Here is a 26,992-nt window from a genome sequence, read left to right as displayed (position 1 = left end):
CAGATGGAGGGATGTAAAAGCAGAGATGGAGTGATGTAAAGACAGATGGAGGGATGTAGAAGCAGAGATGGAGGGATGTAAAGACAGAGATGGAGTGACGTAAAGACAGAGATGGAGGGATGTAAAAACAGAGATGGAGGGATGTAAAGACAGATGGAGGAGTGTAAAGACATAGAGAGTGATGTAAAAACAGAGATGGAGTGATGTAAAGATAGATGGAGGGATGTAAAAGCAGAGATGGAGGGATGTAAAGACAGAGATAGAGGAGTGTGATGAGAATTATATTTAGCAGAACAGTGAGCAGTCAGAAGAAGGAATATAATAAGAATTAAGAGTTACATAACAACAAAATATAATTTAGTATTTTCCATAAGGAGAAGACTGAAACAGAAATCTCTCTCCATCCCTCCCTCCCTCCCGCTCGCTCTCTCTGCCCCTCCCTGCCGCTCTCTCTCGCTCTCTCTCTCTCTCTCTCTGATTTTCTCATCTCCCTCTGATTATTACAAAAGTTGTTCTGTTTGTGAGCTTAACAGCAGTGTGTACCTCATCCTCCCCCTCCACATCCACATCCTCCCCACAACCTGCATTACCTCTGCAAGTGGAGGAATGTGTGTGTGTGTGTTTAATTCTCAGATCTAAATATACATGCTGTCTCAGGCTCCCATTATTAATGTATTATGGGGTCTAAAACTCCCTAGTGCCTCTCAAACAGAGAGTGAGAGAGGGAGGGAGAGAGAGAGACTCCAACCATGACTAAAAAATGCAGACATGGAGAGAAAAAAGATTAAGAGTAGTTATAAGGCTGGATGGATGGATGGATGGATGCATGGATGAATTGGTGGATACATGGATGGATGGATGGATTTGGAAAATGGATAGATGGATGAATTAGTGGATGGGTGGATCATTGGATGAGTGGTTGGGTGGGAGAATGGACGAATATGTGGATGGATAGATTTAAAAATGATGGATGGATGGGTGAATAATTGGATGGATAAGTAAATAGATGTATATTTAGGGATGATGGATTGATGGATGGATGAATTAGTAGATCCAGGGATGGATGGATGGATGATGCATAGGTGAATAGATGGATGAATGTATTCAGGAAGGATGGATGGAGGGATGCATGAATGAATGGGTGGATGGATGAAATTAGAAATGACAGATGGGAGGGTGGATTAGTGGATGGATGGATGGACTAGACCACCACAAGTAATGCAGGAGAGACTACAATTAACAACGTGAGATTGTTTTCACATTCGTGTGTGTGTGTGTAAAATAAACATATGGATTAGCACACTGATTTTCAAACAGATCAGGTTTGGTGAAATGGAAAGTACATACAGACGGGCCAACAATCTGTGTGTGTGTGTGTGTGTGTGTGTGTGTAAATATTTATTGTTCTAAACACACCTGAAGCCCTGAACACTGTACCCTCAGTACATCATGTCTAAAATAAAAAGTGCACTAATAGTAATCACAAATAATCACTTTTTTATTCAGTGTCTCAGCCACATAAACATAAATTCTCTCTCTCTCTCTCTCTCTCTCTCTCTCTCTCTCTCTCTCTCTCTCTCTCTCTCTCTCTCTCTCTATCAGTTGCGTTCCAGTGTGGACCGAGGTGATGGGCGTGTCCTGTATGTCCTGAGCGGTGAGGGGGCAGGGTCAGTGTTTGTGATTGATGGCCGAACAGGGAACATCCACGTGACAAAGCCTCTGGACCGCGAGCAGAAGGATCAGTACAGGCTCGTCGCCACGGCAACAGACCAGCGGACGGGCCGTGTGCTTGAGGCCTCGTCCCAATTCACTATCAGAGTGCAGGACATAAATGACAACCCACCTGTGTTCAAGCACACACACTACATTGCCAGTGTGCCTGAGAGAGCCAGCGCTGGTACACACACACACACACACACACACACATACACACATACACACATACACACATACACACATACACACATACACACTCTGCCAGAATCAAAGCTAAATTACAGGTGTTCACTGGCTCACTGAGTTTAATCTTCTGCTCCCTGTATACCTTCTCCCTCAGATCTTTCTGTCTCTTTTATTTTCTTTTTATTTCTATCGCTCTCTTTTGTTCAGGGACGGCTGTGATTCAAGTGACAGCGACAGACGCAGATGATCAGTCGTATGGGAACAGCGCGAAGCTTGTTTACTCCGTCATCCAGGGCCAGCAGTATTTCACTGTGGATCCACAGTCAGGTTACACTCGTTCATTATCATCACTCCATCTGCAGACAGAGAGACAAACTGATTCTGAGACCGACAGATAGAAAGAGTTGCCTGTTTTTTATGAACTAGAACATGCACAAATCTTTTATGAATCACAAACGTACACACAGCCAAAGGTATGTGGCACAGTGCTGTGAAAAAGTGTTTGCCCCACCCTGATTTCTTTTGGTTTTGTGTATCTCATACTAAATTGTTTCAGAAATTAAAATAAAATCTAAGATAAAACAAAGGCAACCTGAGTAAACACAAAATACAGTTTTTCCAATGATTGTTAATTATTGAAGCAAAAAGGTTATCCAATAACAGCTGGGCCTGTGTGAAAATGTATTTGCCCCCGTAGTTACTAGTTCCCCAAATCTGTGAACCTGCATTGATAATTGGGTTCAGCTGGACTAGACACAACCAGGCCTGATTACTGCAAACCCTGTTCAATCAAATCAACACTTAAAGAGAACTTTTCCAACAGCATGAAGTTGGTTAAATGTCTTACCCAGTAACACACTATGGCAAAGCTGAAAGAAATTCCAGAAATGATGAGGAAGAAGGTGATTGAAATACATCAGTCTGGGAAGGGTTACAAAGCTATTCCAAAGGCTCTGGAACTCCAAAGAACCACCGTGAGAGCCGTTATCTCCTAATGGAAAAACTCTGCTCAGTAGTGAACCTTCCCAGAAGTGGCTGACCTTCCAAAATTCCTCCAACAGCACAGCAACGACTCATCCAGGAAGTCACAAAAGAGCCAACAACAACATCAAAGGACTGACACGCCTGTCTTGAATCAGTAAACGTCACTGTTCATGACTCCACTATCAGAAAGACACTGGGCAAAAATGGCGTCCAGGGAAGAGTGGCAAGGTGAAAACCACTGCTAACCCAGAAGAACATTAAAGCTCATCTGAATTTTGCCAAAACACACCTTGATGATCCTCAAACCTTTTGGGAGAATGTTCTGTGGACTGATGAGTGGAAAGTGGAACTGTTTGGAAGATAGGAGTCCCATTACAACAAACACAGAATTCCACAAAAAGAACATCACACCTATGGTCAAGCATGGTGGTGGAAGTGTGATGGTGTGGGGATGCTTTGCTGCTTCAGGGCCTGGACAACTTGCAGTAATTGAGAAAACATGAATTCTGTTTCCTACCAGAAAATCCTAAAGGAGAATATCCAGTCTTCAGACCATAAGCTGTAACTCAAGCGTAACTGGATTATGCAGCGTGTCACGTTTCAAGATTCAGGCAGAAGCAATCGCAGATATTCAAATAGTTCAATTAACAAACAAACAGCAAAACAAAGACACTAAGACAACTTTCCATAAACTGTGGCAAAAACTAAACATAAACTAACAAGATCAATAAACATGCTAACATGGAACACAGTGGTCTAAGACAAACGAAAGACAGAGAAACAGTGCAGACAATGGCTATATATACACAAGTGTGCTCATTAACAAACGTGAATCAGGTGCAGGTGGTCATGTGCCATGTAGTGCAGTGCAGTGGCTGATGGGATCTGAAGTCCAGAGTTTCCTTGATATATGACACAGCAAGACAACAGTCCAAAGCGTAGGAGTAAGTCCTAGTCCTAAAAGTAAGTGGAAGTCTGATCTCCAGTTATCAGAAGAGTTTGATTGCAGTTATTGCTGCTAAAGGTGGCACAAACAGATTTTTAGTTTAAGGGGGCAATTAGTTTTTCACATTGGTGATAGGTGTTGGATCACTTTTTTTTGTTTCAATAAAAAAACCGCAAAAAAAACACTGCATTGTGTGTTTACTCAGGTTGCCTTTGTTTTATGTTGAATTTTGTTTGAAGATCTAAAACTATTTATTATGAGATATACACAAACACACAAGAAATCAGGAAATACTTCACAGCACTGTATACTGTAAAGGTACAGCTTAACATTATAACATTGTAAAGATACAGCGTAACATTATAACTGCTACGGAACAGGACTGGAGGCGGAGCACCACCCCTGGCGGGACTGGAAGGCCGGGCGGCGGCCCCGGCAGGACTGGAAGGCCGGGCGGTGGCCCCGGCGGGACTGGAACGCTGGGCGGCAGCCCCGGCGGCACTAGAACGCCGGGCGGCGGTACTGGACTGCTGGATGATGCCCCCGGAACGCTGGACGCCGCGCCCGGCGGCACTGGAACACTGGACACCGCCCCCAGCGGCACTGGACAGCAGGACAGCTTCCTTGGCTGGACACGGCAGCAGGACAGCCTCCTCAGCTGGGCTGGACAGTGGGACAGCTTCCTCGGCAGGCTGAAGCTCCACAGCCGAGACCTTGCCGTAGGCCCTTGGCTGGGGCTCCGAGGTGGCCGTGTTGAACTCTGGGGGGAGCTCCACAGCCGAGACCTTGCCGTAAGCCTCTGGCTGGAGCTCCGAGGTCGCCGGGTTGACCTCCGGGGGGAGCTCCACAGCCGAGACCTCGCCGTAAGCCTCTGGCTGGAGCTCCGAGGTCGCCGGGTTGACCTCCGGGGGGAGCTCCACAGCCGAGACCTCCCCGTAGGCCTCTGGCTGGAGCTCCGAGGTCGCCGGGTTGACCTCCGGGGGGAGCTCCACAGCCGAGACCTCCCCGCAGGCCTCTGGCTGGAGCTCTGCTGTCGTCGTTGCCCCCCCAAAAAAAAGTTCTGGGCCAGCCTTCGGGTCCGGACTGGGCAGCGTGGTGTAATTCCCCTGCAGTGGGAAGCTCCAGGAGTTACAGTAGCTCCACTGGCTGTATGGCATTGGATAACTCCCCTGCAGCGGGAAACCCTAGGAGTCCGGGTAGCTTGGCTGGCTGCGTGGCGTGGCATAGCTCTCCGGCAGCTGGGGCATGGGAAATTGCGCGGATGGTGGTGTGGCGCATGGGCCGGCTTGCTGCAGCAGCCCTCGTTGCATTAGCTGGCGATCAATCCGAGCCAGTGCTTCGTCGATACGCCTGCTCCTTTCCCAGAACGCTTGGCCCAACTCGGTGCTCATCTTGATCTGCTGCTTCCACGTTCGTGGTGCAGTATTATAGTTGGTATCGTTTGTATAGTTTGTTACTTTGCTATGTTTAACGAGTATCGGTATATAGTCATGTTAGTAGCATGTAGCTGTAGCATGCTAGCGGTTGTAGCTTCGTGTTTGTTTCCGTGCAATGCCTAGATTGTAGTCTCATAGTTAATCTTATTAAGTATAGACCGCGCTCCCTGTGTTTTGTTTATTTGTTCATTGATAAAGACTTTGATCTGCACCTGCATCCGCCTCCAGTCCCGATCCATAACAATAACACTGTAAAGATACAGCGTAACATTATAACACTGTAAAGATACAGCGTAACATCATAACACTGTAAAGATACAGCGTAACATTATAACACTGTAAAGATACAACGTAACATTATAACACTGTAAAGATACAGTGTAACATTATAACACTGTAAAGATAGAGCGTAACATTATAAAACTGTAAAGATACAGCGCAACATTATAACACTGTGAAGCTACAGTGTAACATTATAATACTGTAAAGATACAGCGTAACATTATAGCACTGTGAAGCTGCAGTGTGGCACTGTAGCGTTGTAATGTGCACCCTCAAACCGCAGATCTATATGTGCTTGCTTCATCTCGTTCCATATCCATGTGTATTAATATGGAGTCTATAAAAAAAGGCACTTTGGAGCTACTGCTTCACGGCTCATCTGTTATTGCTCCGAGATGCTACCACTTCAAAACAACGGTACTTAGAGTTGAACGAGGTTCTGCCACGGCAGTAATGTGATGTATAGGCTTGTTAGAAAGGCAGCATCCTATAAGAGCGGCATGCTAAAAGACACTGAGTGCCATTCTACTGCCTGTGGTTGTCACTAGAGACTGCCTGACTGTGTGTTTGATTTTAGCATACACCTGTAAGCGACTGGATGTATAACGTGCAACGAGATGAGGCAGGATGCAAATGTGTAGTCGGAAACCAGGAAGACAACAGACAAAGAATGTCTGAACGCAGAACAGACCCACATGTTAGAGTAACAAATCAATGACAAGACAAGGGTGGAGACTGGACTGGAACTAAAACAAAGGCATGTGTATATAACAAAAGCAGCACACAGAGAACAAAGAACAAAAGCATGTAGGTGTCACTACATTGGGAATCGGGAGACACACTGAAAAGGGGAATTTGTGACGAGGTGTGGCTGAAATAGCTGAATGGGGGGTGTACATACTTTTGGTCATGTGGCATATATCAAAGAAACAGCATAATACTAGGAAATGTGTTGTAGAGTTAAGTAGTTGTGTGACATAAGAGCCTGATTGCCCTACTAACTGTGTGTGTGTGTGTGTGTGTGTGTGTGTGTAGGTGTCTTGCGGACTGCAGTGTCTGATATGGACAGAGAGCAGCAGTCTCAGTACATCGTGGTCTTGGAGGCAAGAGACATGGCAGGACATCAGGGGGGTCTAACAGGAACAACCACCATCACTGTGCACCTCAGCGACGTCAATGACAGCCCGCCACGTTTCACTCAACGTGAGTCACGCACACACACGCTCACAAACACACACTCACACACACAAACCTGACTCACACACATGCTTGACTCACACACACAAATACACACACATTCCTGACTCAAAAACAACACCAAATGTTTGTTGTACGTTAACTGAATTTGTGAAAAGGCCTCAATAGAATATATGAATATTTGTGTGATTTTATCAAGCGGCTGTTGTGGAGGAGAAAAAAAAAAGAAAAGCGCAGCAGCCAATCACAGTCCATTATTTCTAATCCTGGAGCTTGTTTACACAGAAAATGAAGGTCATTTTGTTACTGCTCAGTTATTTCTGAGGATTTCTCTCCGTATCTACAGTATCAGTGTTGTACTGTTTCTCCCAGGAGGAAAATTCCGGATAAAATTCCAGATGTCACCATGTTGCTTTGGGGGAAAAAAAACAAAAAACCTTGTTGATCACTGTTACATGTTGTGTGTGCACCCATTAAGAAAATATTTCCGACAGCCATGAAAAGACGTATGTCTCGGTAGAGTTTTTTAAAAAACAGTTGTGTATGAGAGTGTGTTGCTGCGTCTCCGTACTGTGTGCACTGGGAGTTAATTAGAAGGAGAAAGAAAGTGAATCAGAGGAGCTGGATGCCGCAGGCTGTTAAATGGACTGTTATAAATGACATCCACAGCTGGGTAAAGCCTCACTGTGTGATCACATAGGACTCGAGATCACGAGTGTGATTTTATAAATAGACAGCAGAGTTCCTGGGAAAAGAAGTTGCTAGAAATTCATTTGTCTTGGTTTATAGGCGTTCAGATGTGAAAGTTTTAGTAGTTTTAGCGGGACATTGTAATGATGGTACTGCTGAAGATGATTCTCTCTCTCTCTCTCTCTCTCTCTCTCTCTCTCTCTCTCTCAGGCGTGTGGACGTTCTCCGTATCAGAGTTAGCGCTCCCCGGTGCTGAAGTAGGCCGTGTGAGTGCTACAGATGCTGATGTGGGTGAAAACGCTCGACTCGAGTTTACCATCTCGGACGGAGATGGGGGGGAAATGTTCAACATCACCGGACTGAACCAAGAGGGCGTGATTACACTCAACCAGGTAAATGCGAGGGTCAAACAGTCGATTACAGTCATTTGTCTTACTGAAATAGAACAGAAAGGGCTTGTGGGCAGTAAATGTGTGTGTGTGCGTGTGTGTGTGTGTTCTGGAGTGTGCACTGCATTAGCAAAAATTTCTAACTGAACTTTTGCATCAGTGTGAAGTGAGAAACTATCTGGACTGAAAGGGAAAGACAGGGACAGAGAACATGAGCGATAGACGAAGAGAGAAAATACATAAAAGAAGAGATAGGAAAACAGGGACAGAGTAAAACAGAGGTAAAAAGGCAGAGAGCAAGAGTTAGAAAACAGAGTGATGAGAGAGCGTAAGCAAAAGAGGAGAAAAGAAAAAGATAGAAAAGGAGAACGGAAAAGGGAAAAAGAAAGAGAGAGAAACAGGGACAGAGAGAGAGATACAAAAAAAGAATGAGAGGGCAAAGGAGAGAAAAAGAGAGAAATAGAATGAGTGAGAGAAATATGGGAAGAGAAGGAAGGATGAGAAAACAGACAGAAAGCGTGAGAGATAAGGACACACGATGAGAGAGAACAAAAGTGAAATAGAGATAAAAAAACAAGAAAAAAGAAAAAGCGAGAGAGAAAAGAGAAAGACGATCAAAGAGGAAAGTGAGTAAAAAAAGAGAAAGAGAGACAAAGAGAGAGAGAGAGAGAGAGATTGGATGTGATTAGATTAGACAGATGAATAGATGGAATTGTTTAAACATCAGACTGAGACACATAAAGTGATAACGTGGCTTTAAAGTGCGGCACGAAATAATCAGCAGCTGAATGAAAAGCAGAGAGGCGAATCTTCTGGAAACACACATACACACACACACACACACACACACACACACACAGACAGACAGACACACACACACACACACACAGACACAGAAAAAAACACACTGCAAAATGATTAGCGAGTTATTTTACGGCCTGATGGGCGCCTATAGAGACAGCAGTGTGTGTGTGTGAGTGAGAGAGAGAGCAAGAGAGAGAGAGTTAAACGCTTCACTCGAAGGAGTGTGTGATAAGCAGGAACTGCACAGCGTCTGATAATAGGAGGCAGAGAGGAGAGAGAGAAGGTCTTAGAGATAAAGAGACTCTCTCAGAGAAATGAAAAGAGACTAGAGACTGAACGCCTGAGAGAACGAGTGCAGGAGCATGAAGGAAGGATGGAATGGAACAGAGAGAGAGAGAGAGAGAGAGAGAATGAAAGGAGGCCCTGATTAACATGTGGCTAGCAAACTAGTTTTATAGCCTCCTTCCTCGCTGTAAACAAAATCATTTGCTGTGTTCTCTGGTGTAATGAAACATCCAAGACATGTGTGCATCTTCATTTATCCACTGTAGCTAACAAACTAACAGATAAGAGACGGTTATAACAGCCAGCGTAGCGCTGCACAAACGACAAGGAGCCTAGATGCAAACTAATTTATGCATAAATAATTCACACAGGAAATGAGAGAAGTCATGAATACTTTTTTCATGGAAACTTCAAAATTCGAATTTGCTAGTTCTGGCTAACGTTTCTCAATATGCCACAACCCGTGTCTTTATTAGTGGATGATGCTAGGTGAGGTTACGGTTTGTTTTCTTAGAAAATTGCCAGCATATCTGAGGTAAATATCGATGTTCCAGACAATATTTTCTCATTTCCATGATCACTCTGTCTTCACATTGTCTGTATGGAAGACTAACTTGTGTGTGTGTGTGTGTGTGTATGTGTGTATGTTCTCCTGCCTCCACAGGCATTAGACTTTGAGACACGTAGCTCATACACACTCTCAGTGGAGGTCCAGAACCCGAGCGTGGATATGCGGTTCCTCCGTGGTGGTGTGTTTAAGGACGAGGCGGTGGTGAGGATCAGTGTCCTGAACGCAGATGAGCCGCCGCACTTCACTCGCAGTCATTACACACTGAACATCACAGAGAACTGCAGAGCGCCGTGCAGCGTGGGACGAGTTCACGCCGTGGACCCTGATACAGGACACAGCACCAGTATAGAGTATGTATACACACACACGCACATTTTATTGACACTTTCTTATCTTTTCTGTCAGCCATCCACTCATCCACTATTCTCTTTCTCTCTCTCTCTCTCTTTCTCTCTCTCTCTCTCTCAGGTACTCGATTGTCCCTGTGTCTGACCCTAAGGCTGTGTTTCGTATATCTCCTGTTAGTGGCCTCATTACCGCGGTGAAGGTGTTGGATCGAGAGCGTGAACAGTGGCACAACATCACCGTCACTGCTACTCAGAGAGGTAGCATATTATTAATACAGCTTCAGACTGTTATAGGGTCAGCGCATTATTACTGACAGATCAGTATCTCACTGTCAGACTCTTAAAGGGCCAGTTCACTATTACTGACAGCACTGTATCTCAGAATCAGACTCTTAAAGGGCCAGTGCGCTATTACTGACAGCATGGTATCTCACAATCAGACTCTTAAAGGGCCAGCGCGTTATTACTGACAGCTCAGTATCTCACTGTCAGACTCTTAAAGGGCCAGTGCGTTATTACTGACAGCACAGTATCATACTGTCAGACTCTTAAAAGGCCAGTGCGCTATTACTGACAGCACAGTATCACACCATCAGATTCTTAAAGGGCCAGTGTGTTGTTACTGACAGCACGGTATCACACCATCAGGCTCTTAAAGGGCCAGTGTGTTATTACTGACAGCACAGTATCACACCATCAGATTCTTAAAGGGCCTTCACAATATTATTCACAGGAAAACATCACACTATTAGATTCTATAAGGCCAGTGCACTGACCATCTTCCTTCACAATTTCTTGATTCTGCCTTATGTTATAGTTTCTTCATTCAGAAAAACACTCATGCTTTATATATAATGAAAACTTGGGAGCGTGACCTGGAGGCTTATGGTTTCTAACCTGAGTGGAAGAATGTGTGGATTAATCTCTCACAAACATCAAAAGTGTAGCGCACCAGTTGATGCATTATAAGCTAACTCATCGGGCTAATGCTACACAATATAGACAGACGTATGTTTTGGGACTGTCAGCTTATTAAAAAAAATTCTGGAAATTTCTAAACACGTCTTTGTCAGAATGGATTGGAGTAGACTGTGATCTCAGTCCATGCCTGTGTCTTCATAATGACAATTCAGATTTCACCCTTAACTAGCACAGGTTGATATTTGCTGGATTTACAGCTACTACAGTTCAGTGAAGACGTGGTGTGAAGGTTGGAAGAAGGTAGAAGAATTCGAGTGTCCTGCACAGAGCCTGACCTCAACCCCACTGAACACCTTTGGGATGAACTGGAACTGGAGTCTCCTCACATCATCACTACCTGACCTCAACATCACTAATGCTCTCGTAGCTGAATGAACACAAATCCCCATGGCCACGCCCCAAAATCTAATGGAAAGCCTTCCCAGAAGAATGGAGCGCATTATAACAGAAAAGAGGGACCAACTTCGTGATAATGGCCATGGTTTTTGAGTGGCCACATTCTGTATGGGTGTGATGGTCAGGTGTATATATAGTGTATATTTATATTAATAACACAGGCAGGTATAACACAGTCAGACTCTTAAAGGGCCAGCACATTATTACTAACTAGAAGACGAGTCTGCTGTGGATGTGTCCTAAACTGCCCCAATTTTCACTATACAGGTCATGGGTTATTTTCATATTGGACACTACCTGGGATTTCAAGATGGCTGCACTGGATATTCTGACAAAATAGTGCACTTTGTAGTGAACAAATTTTATTTTTAGACATGAGACAGACGTCTGTGTTTTTAAGTATTTCTGAATCATTATTCAAGCCATGATGCTGTCTTCCTGATTCCTCCCTTTTTTTTTTATCTCATTCCTAGACAGCCCCAATCAGGTTACCAGGGTAGGGGTTGCCATAGAAACGCTGGATGTGAATGACAACCCCCCTGAGCTGGACGGACCATATGAGACGGCAGTTTGTGACACCAGCACCGCTGGACAGGTCTGCCCTTTAACACCACCTGAAATAAGAAATATCAGGACGTCTGCGTGGAATGAGAATGAGAATAAATATTACAGTCTGAGCCAAGCATAAGAGCTGAGAGTTAATTATAAAACAATAACAGTTACCACTGTGACACATGAAATACATATGCTGTGATGTGGAAAAATAATGGCACCCCATTTACTGGTTGATAACTTGATAATATGCTTTAAAGAAAAAACTTTCTGTAAGTTGTTCTTGTTAGTTTTCCATCCATCCATTCATTAAACACTCAGGTCTGTGAAAATGAAGGAAATTCAAATTATTAATTGGAAATTGTTTTAATTAAATTGGATTTGTCGTCTCTTGTTTCTTCATGTTGCTCTGTTCCCTTAAAATCACTTCCCTTCCCACATGGAGTGACCTTTTTTGCTTAACCCTGGAGAAAATAATAGTAAGGTGTGACTGCTACTCAAGAGTAAAATCTTTTTGTTCCAAAACAAACAAACAAACAAACAAACAAAAAACAATTATCCACTTTTTATATGGAAATGTGTTGAATGCAGCATGGAGGATATTCAAATTGGTCGTGTGGACACTTTACAAAGATTTTTCTGTTTTAATCAGAAAAGTAAGTGTGTGTGTGTGTGTGTGTGTCAGGTGGTGCAGGTGATTCGAGCCATAGACAGAGACGAGATCAGCTCCGGTTCACCCGTACACTTCAGTGTGTCTGCACTCAGCAGCCGGTCTCTGAACTTCACCACTCAGGCGAGAGGAAGTGAGCTCTGTTCCACTGTTTCTCTCTTTCTTTTATCTGTCTCTTCATGTTTATGACCAGGAGGTAACCCTGTGCTTTGTCAGAATCTCTTACATATTTACTTATTAATGCTCAGAGCTCAGCACAGACAGAAGAGAAAGAAAATTCATTTTTAAAAGGTGAGAAATAATCACCTGAAGCAAAAATTAAATTAAAGCAAATTAAGAGTCTATTCATTTCTTTTGGTCGTAAGTCACCGAATTTCTTTACGCACTGATGAGCTGATAATTTGAATAAGACGAACACTCTTGGACTGTGATTGACAGGTGGGCAGATAATTTGAAGTGGGCAAATTTAGTAAGATTACATTAAAAAACTTGTCACATTATACTATTTATATTTATAGTTATATTAAATGTCAGTGATATGAGTTAGTTCCTGTTCGCACTTACTTTATAGCAGCTATAAACAGTCCCTCACTAGACTCTCTTTATTTCCATCTTTAGTGGATTAATACCACTAATTATCTAATCCACAAATTTGTTTCTACAGTAACAATAAATAACTCACGTCAACATGAAGTTACAGTGCTACCTCCTAGCCGTGACCTCTTGAACCCTGTCTCTGTAATTCTCTTCTCTGTATTAACCTATAATAACTCCACCCACTTTTTTAGATCACACAGCCAATCTGCTGCTCCTGTCCTCTCTGAAGCCCATCCCTCGCCCCGCCTCTTCTCCTTTACACACTGTAAAAGTACCCATAATCCTCCGGGACAGAGCGTCGGAGCTGAGCAGCACGGGGACGGTGACAGTGACGCTGTGCCCCTGTCAGAATGGAGGGATGTGGGTGGAGGAGAGAAGGAGAGGGATGGATGGATGGAGGAGTGGTGATGGAGAGGTGCTGATGGAGTGGGAGAGACAGATGGTGTGTTTGTCTCTGCCGAGGTCCTCCATGCTGTTGGGATTCAGCTCGGCCACCATGTTGGCCATCCTGGCCTGTTCCTCCGTCCTCATTGGTACAGTCGAAATTTACATTTTCTTTTTCTTTTTTACTCACTTACGAGTTTCTTCTTTTCTTTCTTTCTTCTATTTTCTTTTTCTTTGCTCATTTTTCTTTATTTGTTTGTTTCGTTGTTAGTTTTTTTTTATTCTTTCCTTTTTTCTTTCTTGTCTGTTTTCTTTTATGTATTATTTTCACCATCTATCCACTTCATGCGCTCATAAGTCTGTCTGTTCGACCAACCTTCTATTTTTCCATCCATCCATCAATCCAGTCGCCATTCCCACCATTCATCTATCCATTTATTCTTATGTTCTAGCAACCATCATCCATTCATCCATCCATACACCTATCCATTTTTCTATTTCTCCACCCACCCATCCACCCATCCATCCCTCCATCCATACACCCACCATCTATCCATCTGTCCATCCATTTGACTATATCGCCATCCATCCATTCATCCATACATCTGCTAATCCATTCCACTTATCCATACATTTATTGTTTTATTTTTCCTACCATCTATCCATTCATTCATCTACCATCCTTCCATCCAAAAATCAGTCAATTTTTCAATTGTTCTATTCATCCATCTGTCTCAGCGTGTCATAAAATGTTCTCTTTGTCTCTCTCTCTCTCTCTCTCTCTCTCTCTCTCTCTCTCTCAGTAGTGGTGGTCTTGTCTCTGTCCATGCGGAGGAAGAAGAGTGACTCTCTCTCTCCCGTGGAGGACGATGAGATTAGAGAGAACATTATTACATATGATGATGAGGGTGGAGGAGAGGAAGACACAGCTGCGTTCGACATCACTGCACTGAAGAGCGTCCCACACGCCATACACACGTGAGTCACACGTGTGTGTTTGTGTGTGTATGGTAACAATACACTATTATTATTATTATTATTATTATTATTATTATTATTATTATTATTACTCTAGGCGAGGTGTTGGTTCCGTCCCTCTGTACGGTCCTCTGTGCTACAGCATACACACAGCGAGTGGGAGCCTGTTTGGTGGGTGTGAGTCTCGGCTAGATCGGGATAAACCAGCGCACACACTCCCTAGCGGATACACACTGAACATCGAGCTGCTAGAACCGGGTTCTACACTCACAGAACCGGCTGAGGGGTGGAAGAGTTCAGATCAGAACAGGCCTGAAGATTCTGATGATATCATACTGAAAAAGAGCCAGACAGGAAGTGATGTCATCGCTCAAGATCAGGTAATGAAACAATATTAGCAAATGATATTCTTTCTTCTCATTTCACTTGCCCCTAGTTATCACTTTCTGCTCTCAGCTTTCCCTACTCTCTCTCCCTTTCTTAATTTTCACATGTATGTTTTTCTCTCTTTTTATGTCATGCTTTACCCTTTCTTTCACCTCCATTTCTTTCTTTACCTCCTCTCTCTCTCTCTCTCTCTCTCTCTCTCGCTGTCTGTGATCAGACCCAGTTAGTCCTAAATGACTCTGCAGATCATCCGGTCGCATCTCATACAGCTCACCTCCACTCCTCCGTCTCCTCATCTGTCGCTCCAGATGAAATCACGCCTCCACACAGCACAGGAATCAGCACAGCTCCGTTCAGAACCATGGAGGGAACGTTACTAAGAGCTGGCGGAGGGATACATCTGACCGGAACTCCTTTTTTGTACCTGAATACAGGCCAGGACTACATGCAGCACCTTGTCGGGCTATGTGTTGGAGGGCGGAGCTTCTTTAGACCTGATTTAGGGGGTGTGGCTGTCCCTCTGACTCTTAGTATAGATGAATTGCTGCAGCACCGACTCGCCCGAGTGACCTTTGACCCCATGCAGCCCCCGTACGATTCACTGCAGATGTATGAGCACGAGGGGGCGGAGTCAGAGACCGCCTCCCTCAGCTCTTTGGAGAGCGAAGGAGATGGAGGGATGGAGGGGGAGGGGTTAATTGATTGGGGGCCCAAGTTTAACAAGCTGCTGGAGATTTTTAGAGAGAGGGAACTGGAGAAAGATGGACAGACGAAAGAGGAGGAAACGGAGGAGAGACAAATACATGGAGAGCAGCAGAAGAGTGTGGAGGAAGTGGACGGAAAACAAGAAGTATGGAATGAACTAGATAGCAAAAAGGATTGAGAGAATAAAGAATGATTTCTCTTCAGAGAGATGAGAGAGTGAACGATGAAGGACAAAGAGTGATACTTAACAAGTTGCTGGAGATCATGAGAGACGGTAGGAGTATAGGCAAGGAGAAAAGATGGAGGGAATAAAGAGGAGCAGTGAAGAGGTTCAGTGAAAAGGAATGGAAAAAGTGAAAGGCAGAACAAAAGAGAAAGATAGAAGGGTGAGATAGAAGACGAGAGAGGCGGATTGAGCTGGTAGAGATCTTTAGGGAAAGTAGATGAAATGAGGTGAGAGAAGAAAGAAGAACTGAGGTGAAAGAAAGCATGGAAGAGAAAAATAAACATGTGAAGGGGAGGCAAAAAGGAATAGAAGGTGGAAGAGAAAGTGAGAGAGAGAAAGCAAAGGCTAATCTAGCGAGCATAGCTCTTGTGTAACGTTGCAGGCGGAGTCTCGGACAGCTGTCAATCAAGTGTGCTCATTAGAATATTAGGCTACGCCCACACCTAAAGACTAAGTTAAGCTGCTGTTTGCGTGTTTTACAACATTTCTATTCTGTCTATAATATAACAGTGAACTTTGGAATCATACAAACACCTTTAATATTTTACTCCTCCTTCCCCACGATCATGGAGTGAGAAGTTACAAAACAGCTGAAATATTGATTTGGCTGTGTGAGCTGCATTGTGTTAAAAAAATAATAAATGAATAAATAAAAGAGGCCTCATAAATAATACACGGTCTTCCGAATCTAAGGAAATAGAAACATCTCTCCCACAGGATAGAACCAAAAATCAGGTTTTACGGAGAGCGAGAATAAAAATGTTTCTTTATAGAAAGTCACAAGTGAATATGCACATACACACACACACACACGCACACACACACACACTACCCTGTGCATAACTTGGTAAAACTCCTTCCGACATCCTTTTCCTTCACTGAACAGATCCAAACTCCAGACGTTGCACATCAGTAGTGAGCGAGTGAGAAATCAATCTCACGCTAAACCATTTAGGATGCAAGAAAAAGTCTTATCAGTCAAAAAAAGCTTTCAAAACGTCTTCCATTCTTCCTTCCAGCCTTTATGTATCTCCATTCAGTTGCTTTTGTGCTGTGATTATTGAGCAGCGCTTGAAGAGCTTTAGCTGCCGTCATTGTTCTCCATGTCCATCTCACAGAACAGACCCAGAACACGAGTGAACCAAGCCAGGCAGCAGAATTCACACGCTGCTGTGGATCTCTCTCGATCCTTTATCAGTAATGCATTATAAACGTGTTCATAACATTTGATATCATTTGCATAATTACATAATTACCATCCCTGGATTAAACCTGTATAAATATGTATAAAGTCTCGTTACTATAATTGCACTTTATAACACGAGTGGATGACTTCATCATGCCCCGCCCTCCACATAACGCATTATAATATCGGTACGTAAGGACATATAAGGTAAACAATGATTATAATACATAATACACGTTACGGTTTCTATAGTGACAGCTCATGTACAGCGAGCACTCCACTGATAATGAACAGATTAAAAAAACATATGGTGAAAATTTCTATAAGGAGAAATTTGTTTATGGAAGGAGTCTCCAGTGTCAGCGCTTTGTAACGGTCAGAGGTAAAGCTGTAACTTTAAGTTTTCCCACATCTTCAGGACAAAGAGGTTTACACTTCTTTGTGGTTTCTCGATAACATGCATAACAAGCTGTGTTTCTTTTGTCTTATTAACTTGAAGAGAGTGAATAGAGAGAGAGAATAGAGAGAGGGCTGGTGAGGAAACGAGTGTTTAGAGCTGCTATAACATGAGTGAGAACAGGAACTGACTCGTTTCACTGACGTTCCATGACATTAAATGTAACTATAAATGGATAAAAGTATGACTATGTATGACTATGAGTATGTTCTTTAATAATACATTTTACATTTACATTTAATTGTTGGCAAATTGTTGCAGATAATTGCAGATGATCTTTTTATTAAATTAAATTGCAGATTATTTATTTATTAAACAATGGCGTTTTTTTTATCCGTTTATAGTTACATTAAACATTATGGAAGTTTCACAAGTCAGAGCTGCTGTTGTTATTATTTTGCTATTATTATTCAACACCCTCACACCGTGGTATAAAGTGATTTTAATTCCTGAAACTCTGCCTTTTAATTTAACATCACGATCACGATCCATTCACTGTGATGGTTCATGATGTAAGGAGTTTCCTTCCAGTTTCCGGACTTTACGGGTTCCACTTTCAAATAAATGTTGTGAGCATTTTTTTTTTTTTATGTTGGTGAAAGTGACTCTGCATGAAACGAGCAGGTGAACGAAGCGTTCCAGTTATTCGGGTCGTCTTCGATTAACAATTAAAGATACTTCTGAACTATTTTATCTCATTTCCTGGTCCTTGTCCTCCTTGACATTCTGTTGTCTCAGCTTTGTAACTTTTCTGCAACAATTCAAATAAATCTCGACCGATTTTACTGTAACGTCTGAAAAAAATCAGCTCCACAGAAATGTTTACCAGAGAATCAGGAAGTCATAAACATTAGATGTAGCCTACATTAATTATCATAAGAATATCATATTGTTGTATTTACTGTATACGAATCTCTAACTTGATCTGTGACGATCTTGCGTTCTGTGATTTTGCGCCCGTTTCACCCTGAACATTTCCCGGCACGTGTATTATGAAAAATACACCTGCTTGCTGTTTCAAGACTTGCATCATCCACGTGATGGCTCAATCTTGCGCGTTCCTGACACGTGTCTCGCACGAGAGTAAGCCCAGGAAGTAACACAAAAGCAAGTCTTTGAACTATCAACTGAAAATAGCAGCGCTGCTCGGTCCAGTTTTTGTTTACCGTCAATGATTCATGGAATGATGCATGCTGGGAAATACAGCTTAGGACTATACTTAGCCATTTTTCTGGAGGGTAATATGATATATAGCATCATATATCTTGCACCGCTACTGTTTATTTTCTCACAGTCCTGGACCAGAATTTCAGATAATGCCACGTCCTGATGTTATCATGACCATCAATGGGTCAGTGAAGCTGGACCTTCTTTTAAATCATACAAATTGCTTAGCATAAAACTCTGGTTGTAATTACACTTTATAACAGTTTAGCAACATTAGCTACGCTGCTACGCTAATAGCGGCCAGTTAACTTGACCTTGTTAGTAGCTAACTATCTAAAATAGCAATTAAAACTAGTAGGTCTGCTAAGTTTATAGTGTAATCTCCATGCTAACATTTTTATCTAGCCAAACATTTTCTAACGAGATGTTTTCTCTGTAGTCTGAGAACATTCTTTGAGAACATGATTGGCATTTGTGCCACTGCGACCAAAGATGGCCAACACTAAAGTATCAGTCAGTGTGAAAAATTTGTGATGAAATTCTGAGTTTGAGCACTGCTACAACGCTCATCTCAAATCCACTAATAGGAAACTCACAGGACAGCTACAAACTCGCTAACGGCGATGGCGAAACATAAACGAAACATGCTAATGGCTCACTTTATTCGTGTTTTCTAGACGAGTTGATTTCCGGATCACGCTGATTGATGACATAAGCAGCGCTGCACTGTACGTAGTCATTTTTTAAATCTTTGTTGCAGATCTCCATCATATAATCTTATAACACTTTGAACATACGCTATAACAGTCTGCTACAGAATTCAGCCCAGATTTTTATGATGATCTTGTACAGTGTGACGAGTAAATAATCTGCTGAATCCCCCCCCCCCCCCCAAAAAAAAACCCAGTTTCAGTCAGTTTGGATAAGAGTCTCTACCAAATGTCATAAATGTAAATGTAAATGTAGTGAAGGCCTTGCTCAATTACACACACAAACCGAATACGGGTAAATCAACGCCAGATTGCCAGGCTAATTACAAACCGTGCTAATTGCAAATAGCTGATCTCCATATTTTCATCCTATACGACAAACACCTTCACATGAATGAATAATATCACAATTTGCACAGCAAAGCGATTAATTTTGACGACTGCTAGACACAATGAGGGAATAAACCTGGTTCATTATGAGGAATTATCATATTTTATTTCAAACACACACTCAAATGAATATTGTTATCACTTGGAAAAAAACAACAACAACAAACCTTCCATTTTGATGAACGCCCTGTTCACTGAGCGGGAAAAAAGAGCAAAAGTGTGTGATGTTTATCCTGCAGGGGTTTCGTCTCAAAGATAGAGATAGAGTGTGTGTAGAGGCTGAGTATCTCAAACACACACACATACACACACACACACATATATATATGCCTCCAGGCTGTGTGGCCTCTGACAGCATCACAGATCACAGAAGAATTTCTGTCTGCTTTTAGTTTCAGCTTGTAGCGCTGCAGATATACACGGATGTGACGGGAAACCGTTATAAAGGATCTGAAATGATTATGAACGCAACACTGGCCCTCGTTTTCACCCTGGATAGGAACACATGTTTTCATAAATCATTCTCAGGAGCTTGTACTCAAGAAATGTGGTGATCATGCAGAACTAGCTAGTACGGGGAAAAACGTTTACATGCTACGTTTCTGTCCCGAGTGTGTGTACGCGTCCGTATAATGAGACTATAACGTCGATTCATCGGCTTCAGACAGCTTCAGATCGTATAATTGTCGAACAGTTACTCTGATTTTATACACCGATTTACATGGTGACGTTTAAATCGCTTATTTATTTCAGTTATGCACCAATGCAATGAACATTTCATCGAATTCACTCATTTTAATATTTTCTAAGCAATTTCCAAATCCATGAATTAAGATGAATAAGACGAGCTGTTCAACTTGGATAAATGTAACGCACACTGTAATAAGAGTAAGAGTTCGCACGGTAGTTGGTGCACTGCGGTGGCTGAGCTGGATTACTGGAGGATTTTCCACTGTTTAGTCGCCATTTTATGATCTTCAGCTCTCTGTGAGCTTTGCCTTTATTTTTGTAGGTGTGGCTGAATGTAAATCAGCTGTACTGTGAACAAACTTCGTTGTTTACAACTGACTGACATTCGTCAACATACACAGTAAGAAAATCGGCAGAAAAAAGGTAAGAAATTCAGTTTGCATCTGTTCCAGTACTTCCTGTCGCTTCTCTTTCCCCATTTCTGCAGTAATATGGCATTTAATTTAACTTTCCTGCTTTACAACACTCACTCCAAGACAGCAACAGATGTTAATTATATAACAAGTGGATTCAGGTGTGTTAGAGCAGGAAAACATTCAAATGTGCAAGGCACAAGGTTCTCCAGGGTCAGGGTTGGGATGTAGCCAAAGCACAGCGCTTACTTCAAGAGTTCTTTAAGGAGTTCATTGTATAATTAAAGGTTCTTAGCATCCAAAACACTATTGTAGAGTTCTACATAGAAACATTAAGGGTTCTTTTGTAGAGGAACGCCCAAAGAGCCCAAATTATTTTTAAGAATGTATTAAATGAATACTTAAAGAATGATTCATTATGGCCACATATCAAATCTTCGGAAAGTTCTATCTGAATTTATTATAAATATGATATATAAATAAATATATATTAACAGTTGTATCTGAGAGTTAAAATTTTTATTCATAGAATTATCAGGCCATTATTCGGAGATGTTGAAATGTCATCACTGCAGATTTATGATTTATATGCAGATCGCGTATTGTGACTTTTGACGGTACATAAACTTCATATTTATTCAGAGTGACTAACAGCTATTGTCAGAACCCAGTAAATTCACAATATAAATTTATATCATTACTCGGAACAGGGCACAGACTGACTCGCTCTCCGACCCTGAAAACGACCTCCTGGAAATACGAGCCATTCATTTTCAATCCCTGCACCTGAGACGCCATTAGAGCCGTAAAAATAAAGCAGGGGAAAGTCCTTTAGCTGTGAATAATGTAGCGCAGTATTAACAGTGCTGTCACACACTGCCATTTTCACGTAATGAATGAATCATGCTGCTCAGGAGAACGACACAGCGCTGAATCAATGATTTATGAGCTCAAAAATAGATTCAAATACCTAGGAATGGAGTCAAAAGTTTTCTTTTATAGTCTGTCTGCACATGTGACTAAAAACTCATTTTTCTGATTTCCTGATGTCAGATAAAACACCACTCCACTTGGACGCGTCATGAATCAGAGCCTGTGAGAGGATACTTTCTCATGGTGTTGGTACATATTGATTTGTGTTGTTTTTGATATAGCTCACGACTCCTGACTTATGCGCTCTTGTGCATGAAGGGTGTAAACCAGCTTTCACAGTTTTGTCAGGAAATATTGTAATGCCGTTACAAATATGACCTATATTTAAATCTACACGCGTGGTGTGTTGTTCACAAACGAGTCGATTCAAATACATGAGCGATTGTTTTTGGTAGATTTGGCGTATTACTATATTCTTTTTATGAGGACAGGTTCTTACAGTTTTACAGTTATTCAAATAGATTTCAGTGACATTTCACACTTTCAGTGACATTTAAATAGAGATGTTGTAAATTTAAGAGGTATGATGCTGTAAAGTCCAAAACGATCAGCTCGAATGATTCCTCAGACCAATCTCATGGAGCGTGTCTTCTCATGTTTCTTCAGTTCCTCGCTCACAACTTTAGTTCCTACCTGCAATCAGTTTCCGTTTACTGTAACAAGAAAAAACTCATAAGCTTGGTTTCATCTTCTCCTGTCATTAAAGGTGTATAGGGACATTATGAGGAAAAATCAAGCTTGCAAGGAAGTAGCAGAGATCGTTGGTTCCTTTGATGATTGTACATATGTAGCTACACTGCTGGAAAAAAAAACACAATAAAAACCGTCATAGAATTTGGAATGGTTTTAATGGTTAGAATGGGAATTGTATTGGTTTTAATGGAAACTGTAATGGTCCCTGTGGGTCTTACGGGTTTTAGAGTCGACTCTCAGGGGTGAGCCGAGTCAAATGATCTGACTCACTGAAAAGAACCATCATTAGGTATGGTGCTAATATATCACAAACCACACACACACACACACACACACACACTAGGAGACTGGGTGAATATGGTTAATTTAATATTGTAAAATACATTTTAAATTATTTAGAATGAGCAGTAACAGACATTTAAAAATAGGTAGATATAACAGTTACCTCTGTAAACTCTTTCTCTAATACACTGATGTCTCTAACAGCTTTATGTGTAAATATAGCCACATTATTTTCTAACAGTTCCACATGATGCTGTTGCTCTCTTAAATTAACGTTAATATTTGGAGTGAAGTCAAGGGTGTAACCATGGTATGGACACTGGGGGGGTCCAACGAACTCGGCAGGAGGATATGCAAGTGAATGTAACGTTAATGGTCTTCGTGGGTGTGCAAATATCAAAAGTTAATTGACGTTCTTAAGAACAAACCAAGCCATGGTATGATGCCTTCTATACTAAGCTAAGGTTACCTACTATTTAGGTATCTAGTTACTTACTGTCTGAAACCCAACCCCCCCCCCCCCCCCCCAAAGAATGCGTGGTTACGTCCATGAGTAAAGTCAAAAATACACTCTTCACAAAGTGTTACAGTACGCAGTGATGAGAGTGATGATCTCTGCTGCTCCCTGCAGGACACGCTGTACACTGCAGCGGAGATTTACACACTCAGGTCCTCTTCATGAACTTCTGAAGCTCATCATAAAGGAGTTTAGAGGTAACACCATCAGGAACCAGGACACAGTGCACACCTGAGGGACACACAGAGACAGATACAGCGAGGACACTATCAGTTCAGTGTGTTCGTTTTTTTTTTTTAAAGCATTAGTGTCTGTGGTTAGTAGTGTACAGGGTTGAGTGTGATTAATTTTGGGATTTAACCAGGATATAGGTTTGAGTATGGATGGTTTAGCAACCCTTGCTAGGGGACAAAGTTCAGTGTGAATGGTGTAGGGACTCCAGGCAGGGGCATGGAGAGTTTAGGGAGCCATAATAAGGCTCATGTTTGATTGGCCGTATAACATTATAGGCTCATTTATATTAAAAAACCATCTGAATGTTTATCCCTGTAATCGGATATAGGTTTGAGTGTAGGTTAGGGACCCTACAAAGGGTATAGGGTAAGTGTGAGTGGGTTAGATTTGTACCCAGCCTGCCGACTTCAATGATGTTTCTGGGTTCATCATCAAAGAACATCATGTCTGTGTAGCACACGCCACTGTCTGCCTGCAACCTAGAAAACACACACAATGTACTATAAGTCTCCTCATATTGTTCTTTTTCCCCAAACACACACATTACACCATCTTAATTACACAGATTCCTCTTTGCCTTACCTGTTAAAGTGTGGGACCTTTGACCCTGGGTAAATCTCTTTGAAGGAAATGTATTGGTCGAGGTTGTAGAGTGAGAGTAGCTCATTGGCTCCATCCACTTCCCCTGTGCTGAAACACACACACACAAACACACACAATAGTAATAATAATAATAATAATAATAAGAAGAAGATGTATGATATACTGTATTATAATGGAATAGTATATAATCATGGGATTAAACTGCCATTAATAAAATGCAGTAAACAGGAAGTAAAAAGTAAATAAAAATCAATAATCAACAAATATTATAGTATTAAGAGTCTCCTCTCCATTTTTAATTTTCTTTAAAAAAAAAAAAATCTTTTAATGGCTCAGTCTTTATTACAGTAATGACAAAGTCCACACAGGTATTATGTGCTTATCACCCAGTTTATTCTACATTCTTGAATGCTTGTTTTAGGCGTGTCAGGGGTTTTAGATGTGATGAGAAAACAAAGTGGACTTTGTGTTCAGGATTAGGAAACAATGCTGTAGAGATAGTGATGAGTGTGTTTCTCACCGCGAAGCCACGCCGATCTGTATGCCCTGAGTGTGCAGAAAGTGGAGAACGTCTACGGTGTCTTCATAAAGCCGGACATGTTCATTGCATGAGTCCACCACCCTCCCACTGTGAGAGAGAGAGAGAGAGAGAGAGAGAGAGAGAGAGAAAGATCATACTCAATTATAAAAGCAGTATTATTGAAAATGTTTAGGTTATTAACATAAACACATGATGAACAATAAGAAAATAAACTAACCTCTTATCCTTGCGGAAAGGAGGATTGACGTGGGTATCCACCCAGTAAGGCCACAGTGTGAAATCTATTCAGTGATACATTACAGTAAATCTCATATCACTAAACACCTAATTAAACACCAATAAAATTGACTGGGGGGGTGTCGGGTGCCAGTGATCCTGACAAGGCAGTTACTAAGGATGAATGAATAAACGCTGCAATGAATGAATGAACGCTTTGCCATTTCTAAAAGTTACTGATATTAACTTATTAACTTATAAGTATTTCAGGTTGGCTCGTTTTTGACATGTTTTTAATCAGGAAGATTAACTCTTCCTCTCAATTCTGACCTGCTTATAACTAGTTTTTTATATTTAGGACATTTCAGTGAACCTGACGGATCTGGATTTGGATTGCAGATTTACATTTTAAATAATAATAAAATACACATTTATATAATATAAAATTACTATTCAAGGTCGCATACAAGTACAATGACTATTCAGGTTACTGTATTAATAAAATCCCCGGATGTCTCTCTCTCTCTCACACACACACACACACACATACACACAGGCGCGTGCATGAAAGTTAGCGAACGTTTCTTTACAGACCGGAAGCGTTGTAAGTCTGTGATTACATGGTGTTTAAAAATGTCAACTTACCGAGGTCAAACACAACTAATTTGGGTTTAGACATGTCTAGACCTCAGCTTTCCCCTAGTACAAGGAAATACTTTTTTTTCACTGATTCACGTGATGTTACGTCATTTCCGCATTTGTCTTAAACCTCCCTGAATACGTTGGGCGCGCGATTTTAGTCCGTTAAAAACGTATTGTTGTTTTAAAACCACGAGATACTTTATATAAAAATACGAGTAAATTAATAAAATGACAGTTTGGCTCCTCTTAAAATATTTACAAAGCGCTTAAAGCAAGAGTCGTTTGATTTCACCTCCAATTAGGTTTTGTACTCATTTGTAAAATCACTACAAAGACAGTATCACTTAGGAAGCAATTAAAATATCAACAATCCATCATGCCACCTTCATTAACAAAATTTAACCGAAAACTTCACACTGGAACACATGAAATATGTTTTTTATATCGAAGTAGGTGTATTTGTGATGTGTTTGATGATTGGTGTTCATTTGTTGTCCAGTGCTGTATTTTTGTTGTAGCTGTGAGAAGTTAGTGGTTATTGCTAATGCAGTACAATGGCATTTTATAGAAGAAACATTTTTGAACAATCTCAAACATAAGTGATAACGATCAGGCGCCGAAAACCAAAAGAGAAAGAGCACCATTTCCCTACGATGTTCAACATCATAGTAATGAGACATCCAGAGCAGAAATAGTGGAGATATCAAGCAGCTGTGCCGAGTTACAGCAGAGACTGGTCTCGGCTAGTTAAGGATCTACTAGATGACGGCGGTATTAGCTTGAAAGTTGAAGCTTTGGAAGCTGTCCTGTTTGAGCAGAGGGTACAGATGAGGAGGTGGGAGAGCTTCACAGACTACAGGGCTAAAGCGCCACCGCATCACTCAATGCGATCGGGGGTAATGTAGGAATCTACTAAACCAAAAAGAAAATCGTTTCATCAACATGTCGATTAAATAAATTTAAACAAAAACAAAAAAAAGAATTTAATTACGAAATAGATCTCAGATGCCGTTGAAGCTCAGATGGTAATGATAAAGATTAATATGCAAGTTATTCAGGGTGGAGTTTGAGTTCCTTCGAGATCGGCCCAGTTGTCACTGCAGTGAAAGTTTGGTGTTTTTATAAAGTTCATGAATCTCAGCAGGACCTCTAACACAACCCAGTGATCCAGATTCAGTCAGGCAGAGATTAGGATCTAAAAATATCAGCTTAATGACAGAGTAAACCTCCCGGGTTCTGAATGCGTTTGCCTTTGGAGTCGTGCGTCAGCAGATAATTGATTAAGGTGGTGATGGTGCGCCAGCCTTGTGGGCTTTGCTGTAAATGGCCGCCCTACAGCATGACAGTCACTGAGCAGTGAGATTAGTTTAATGTATGGCTGCCTTTATATTGCATTCTCTGTAGGCATGTCTGTATGCAGCCAGTTTGCTTTTCTGAAAGTGTGTGTTTTTGCTCTGTGTCTTACTCACTCTCTCTCTCTCTCTCTCTCTCTCACACACACACACACACACACACATACACACACACACACACACACACACACACTCAAGGCTGTTTTACCTCAAGCAGGGTCATACAGCCCCTGTGTTTAGTCAACACACTCTCAGTT

At 41.7% G+C, this 26,992-nt stretch overlaps 3 protein-coding genes and 1 long non-coding RNA gene across 4 annotated transcripts; 3 read left to right on the top strand and 1 right to left on the bottom strand.

Annotated features, from left to right (window-relative positions):
• Positions 1-831: 831 nt before the first annotated feature.
• LOC128619426 (cadherin-24-like) lies at positions 832-15,956 on the top strand. Its single transcript, XM_053643603.1, has 10 exons — positions 832-1,897; positions 2,110-2,229; positions 6,586-6,753; positions 7,648-7,829; positions 9,580-9,896; positions 9,955-10,091; positions 11,684-11,805; positions 12,448-12,565; positions 13,221-14,391; positions 14,489-15,956. Exons 1-9 carry the CDS (start codon positions 1,450-1,452, stop codon positions 13,682-13,684), a joined length of 2,076 nt encoding a protein of 691 aa, XP_053499578.1. The 5' UTR covers positions 832-1,449; the 3' UTR covers positions 13,685-14,391; positions 14,489-15,956.
• LOC128619560 (cadherin-8-like) lies at positions 15,079-15,956 on the top strand. The gene has a single exon (XM_053643808.1). It carries the CDS (start codon positions 15,140-15,142, stop codon positions 15,659-15,661), a length of 522 nt encoding a protein of 173 aa, XP_053499783.1. The 5' UTR covers positions 15,079-15,139; the 3' UTR covers positions 15,662-15,956.
• Positions 15,957-22,853: 6,897 nt separating this feature from the next.
• Positions 22,854-23,149, top strand: LOC128619896 (uncharacterized). Its single transcript, XR_008388023.1, has 2 exons — positions 22,854-22,940; positions 22,979-23,149. It is a non-coding gene; the product is annotated as an uncharacterized LOC128619896 (long non-coding RNA).
• On the bottom strand, positions 23,145-25,495 carry mdp1 (magnesium dependent phosphatase 1). The gene is made up of 6 exons (XM_053644394.1): positions 25,387-25,495; positions 24,743-24,806; positions 24,505-24,612; positions 23,964-24,071; positions 23,775-23,860; positions 23,145-23,378 (listed from the first exon to the last, which is right to left on the bottom strand). Exons 1-6 carry the CDS (start codon positions 25,418-25,420, stop codon positions 23,296-23,298), a joined length of 483 nt encoding a protein of 160 aa, XP_053500369.1. The 5' UTR covers positions 25,421-25,495; the 3' UTR covers positions 23,145-23,295.
• Between the last annotated feature and the right edge of the window lie 1,497 nt (positions 25,496-26,992).

Source organism: Ictalurus furcatus, chromosome 15 (assembly GCF_023375685.1).
Source record: "Ictalurus furcatus strain D&B chromosome 15, Billie_1.0, whole genome shotgun sequence".
Taxonomy (NCBI): Eukaryota; Metazoa; Chordata; class Actinopteri; order Siluriformes; family Ictaluridae; genus Ictalurus; species Ictalurus furcatus.
Note: the sequence above shows the minus strand (reverse complement) of the source record. Positions and strands in the feature narration are given on the sequence as shown.

Excerpts from the sequence above, each read along its gene's own strand:
- LOC128619560 (XM_053643808.1), top strand. The coding sequence starts at position 15,140 with ATGGAGGGAACGTTACTAAGAGCTGGCGGAGGGATACATCTGACCGGA.
- mdp1 (XM_053644394.1), bottom strand. The coding sequence starts at position 25,420 with ATGTCTAAACCCAAATTAGTTGTGTTTGACCTCG. Across the intron at positions 24,807-25,386 it reads ATTAGTTGTGTTTGACCTCG|ATTTCACACTGTGGCCTTAC; the intron begins GTAAGTTGACAT and ends ATCACTGAATAG. Across the intron at positions 24,072-24,504 it reads CAGATCGGCGTGGCTTCGCG|CACAGGGGAAGTGGATGGAG; the intron begins GTGAGAAACACA and ends TGTGTGTTTCAG.
- LOC128619426 (XM_053643603.1), top strand. The coding sequence starts at position 1,450 with ATGTCTAAAATAAAAAGTGCACTAATAGTAATCACAAATAATCACTTT. Across the intron at positions 7,830-9,579 it reads GCGTGATTACACTCAACCAG|GCATTAGACTTTGAGACACG; the intron begins GTAAATGCGAGG and ends CTGCCTCCACAG. Across the intron at positions 9,897-9,954 it reads TATCTTTTCTGTCAGCCATC|GTACTCGATTGTCCCTGTGT; the intron begins CACTCATCCACT and ends TCTCTCTCTCAG.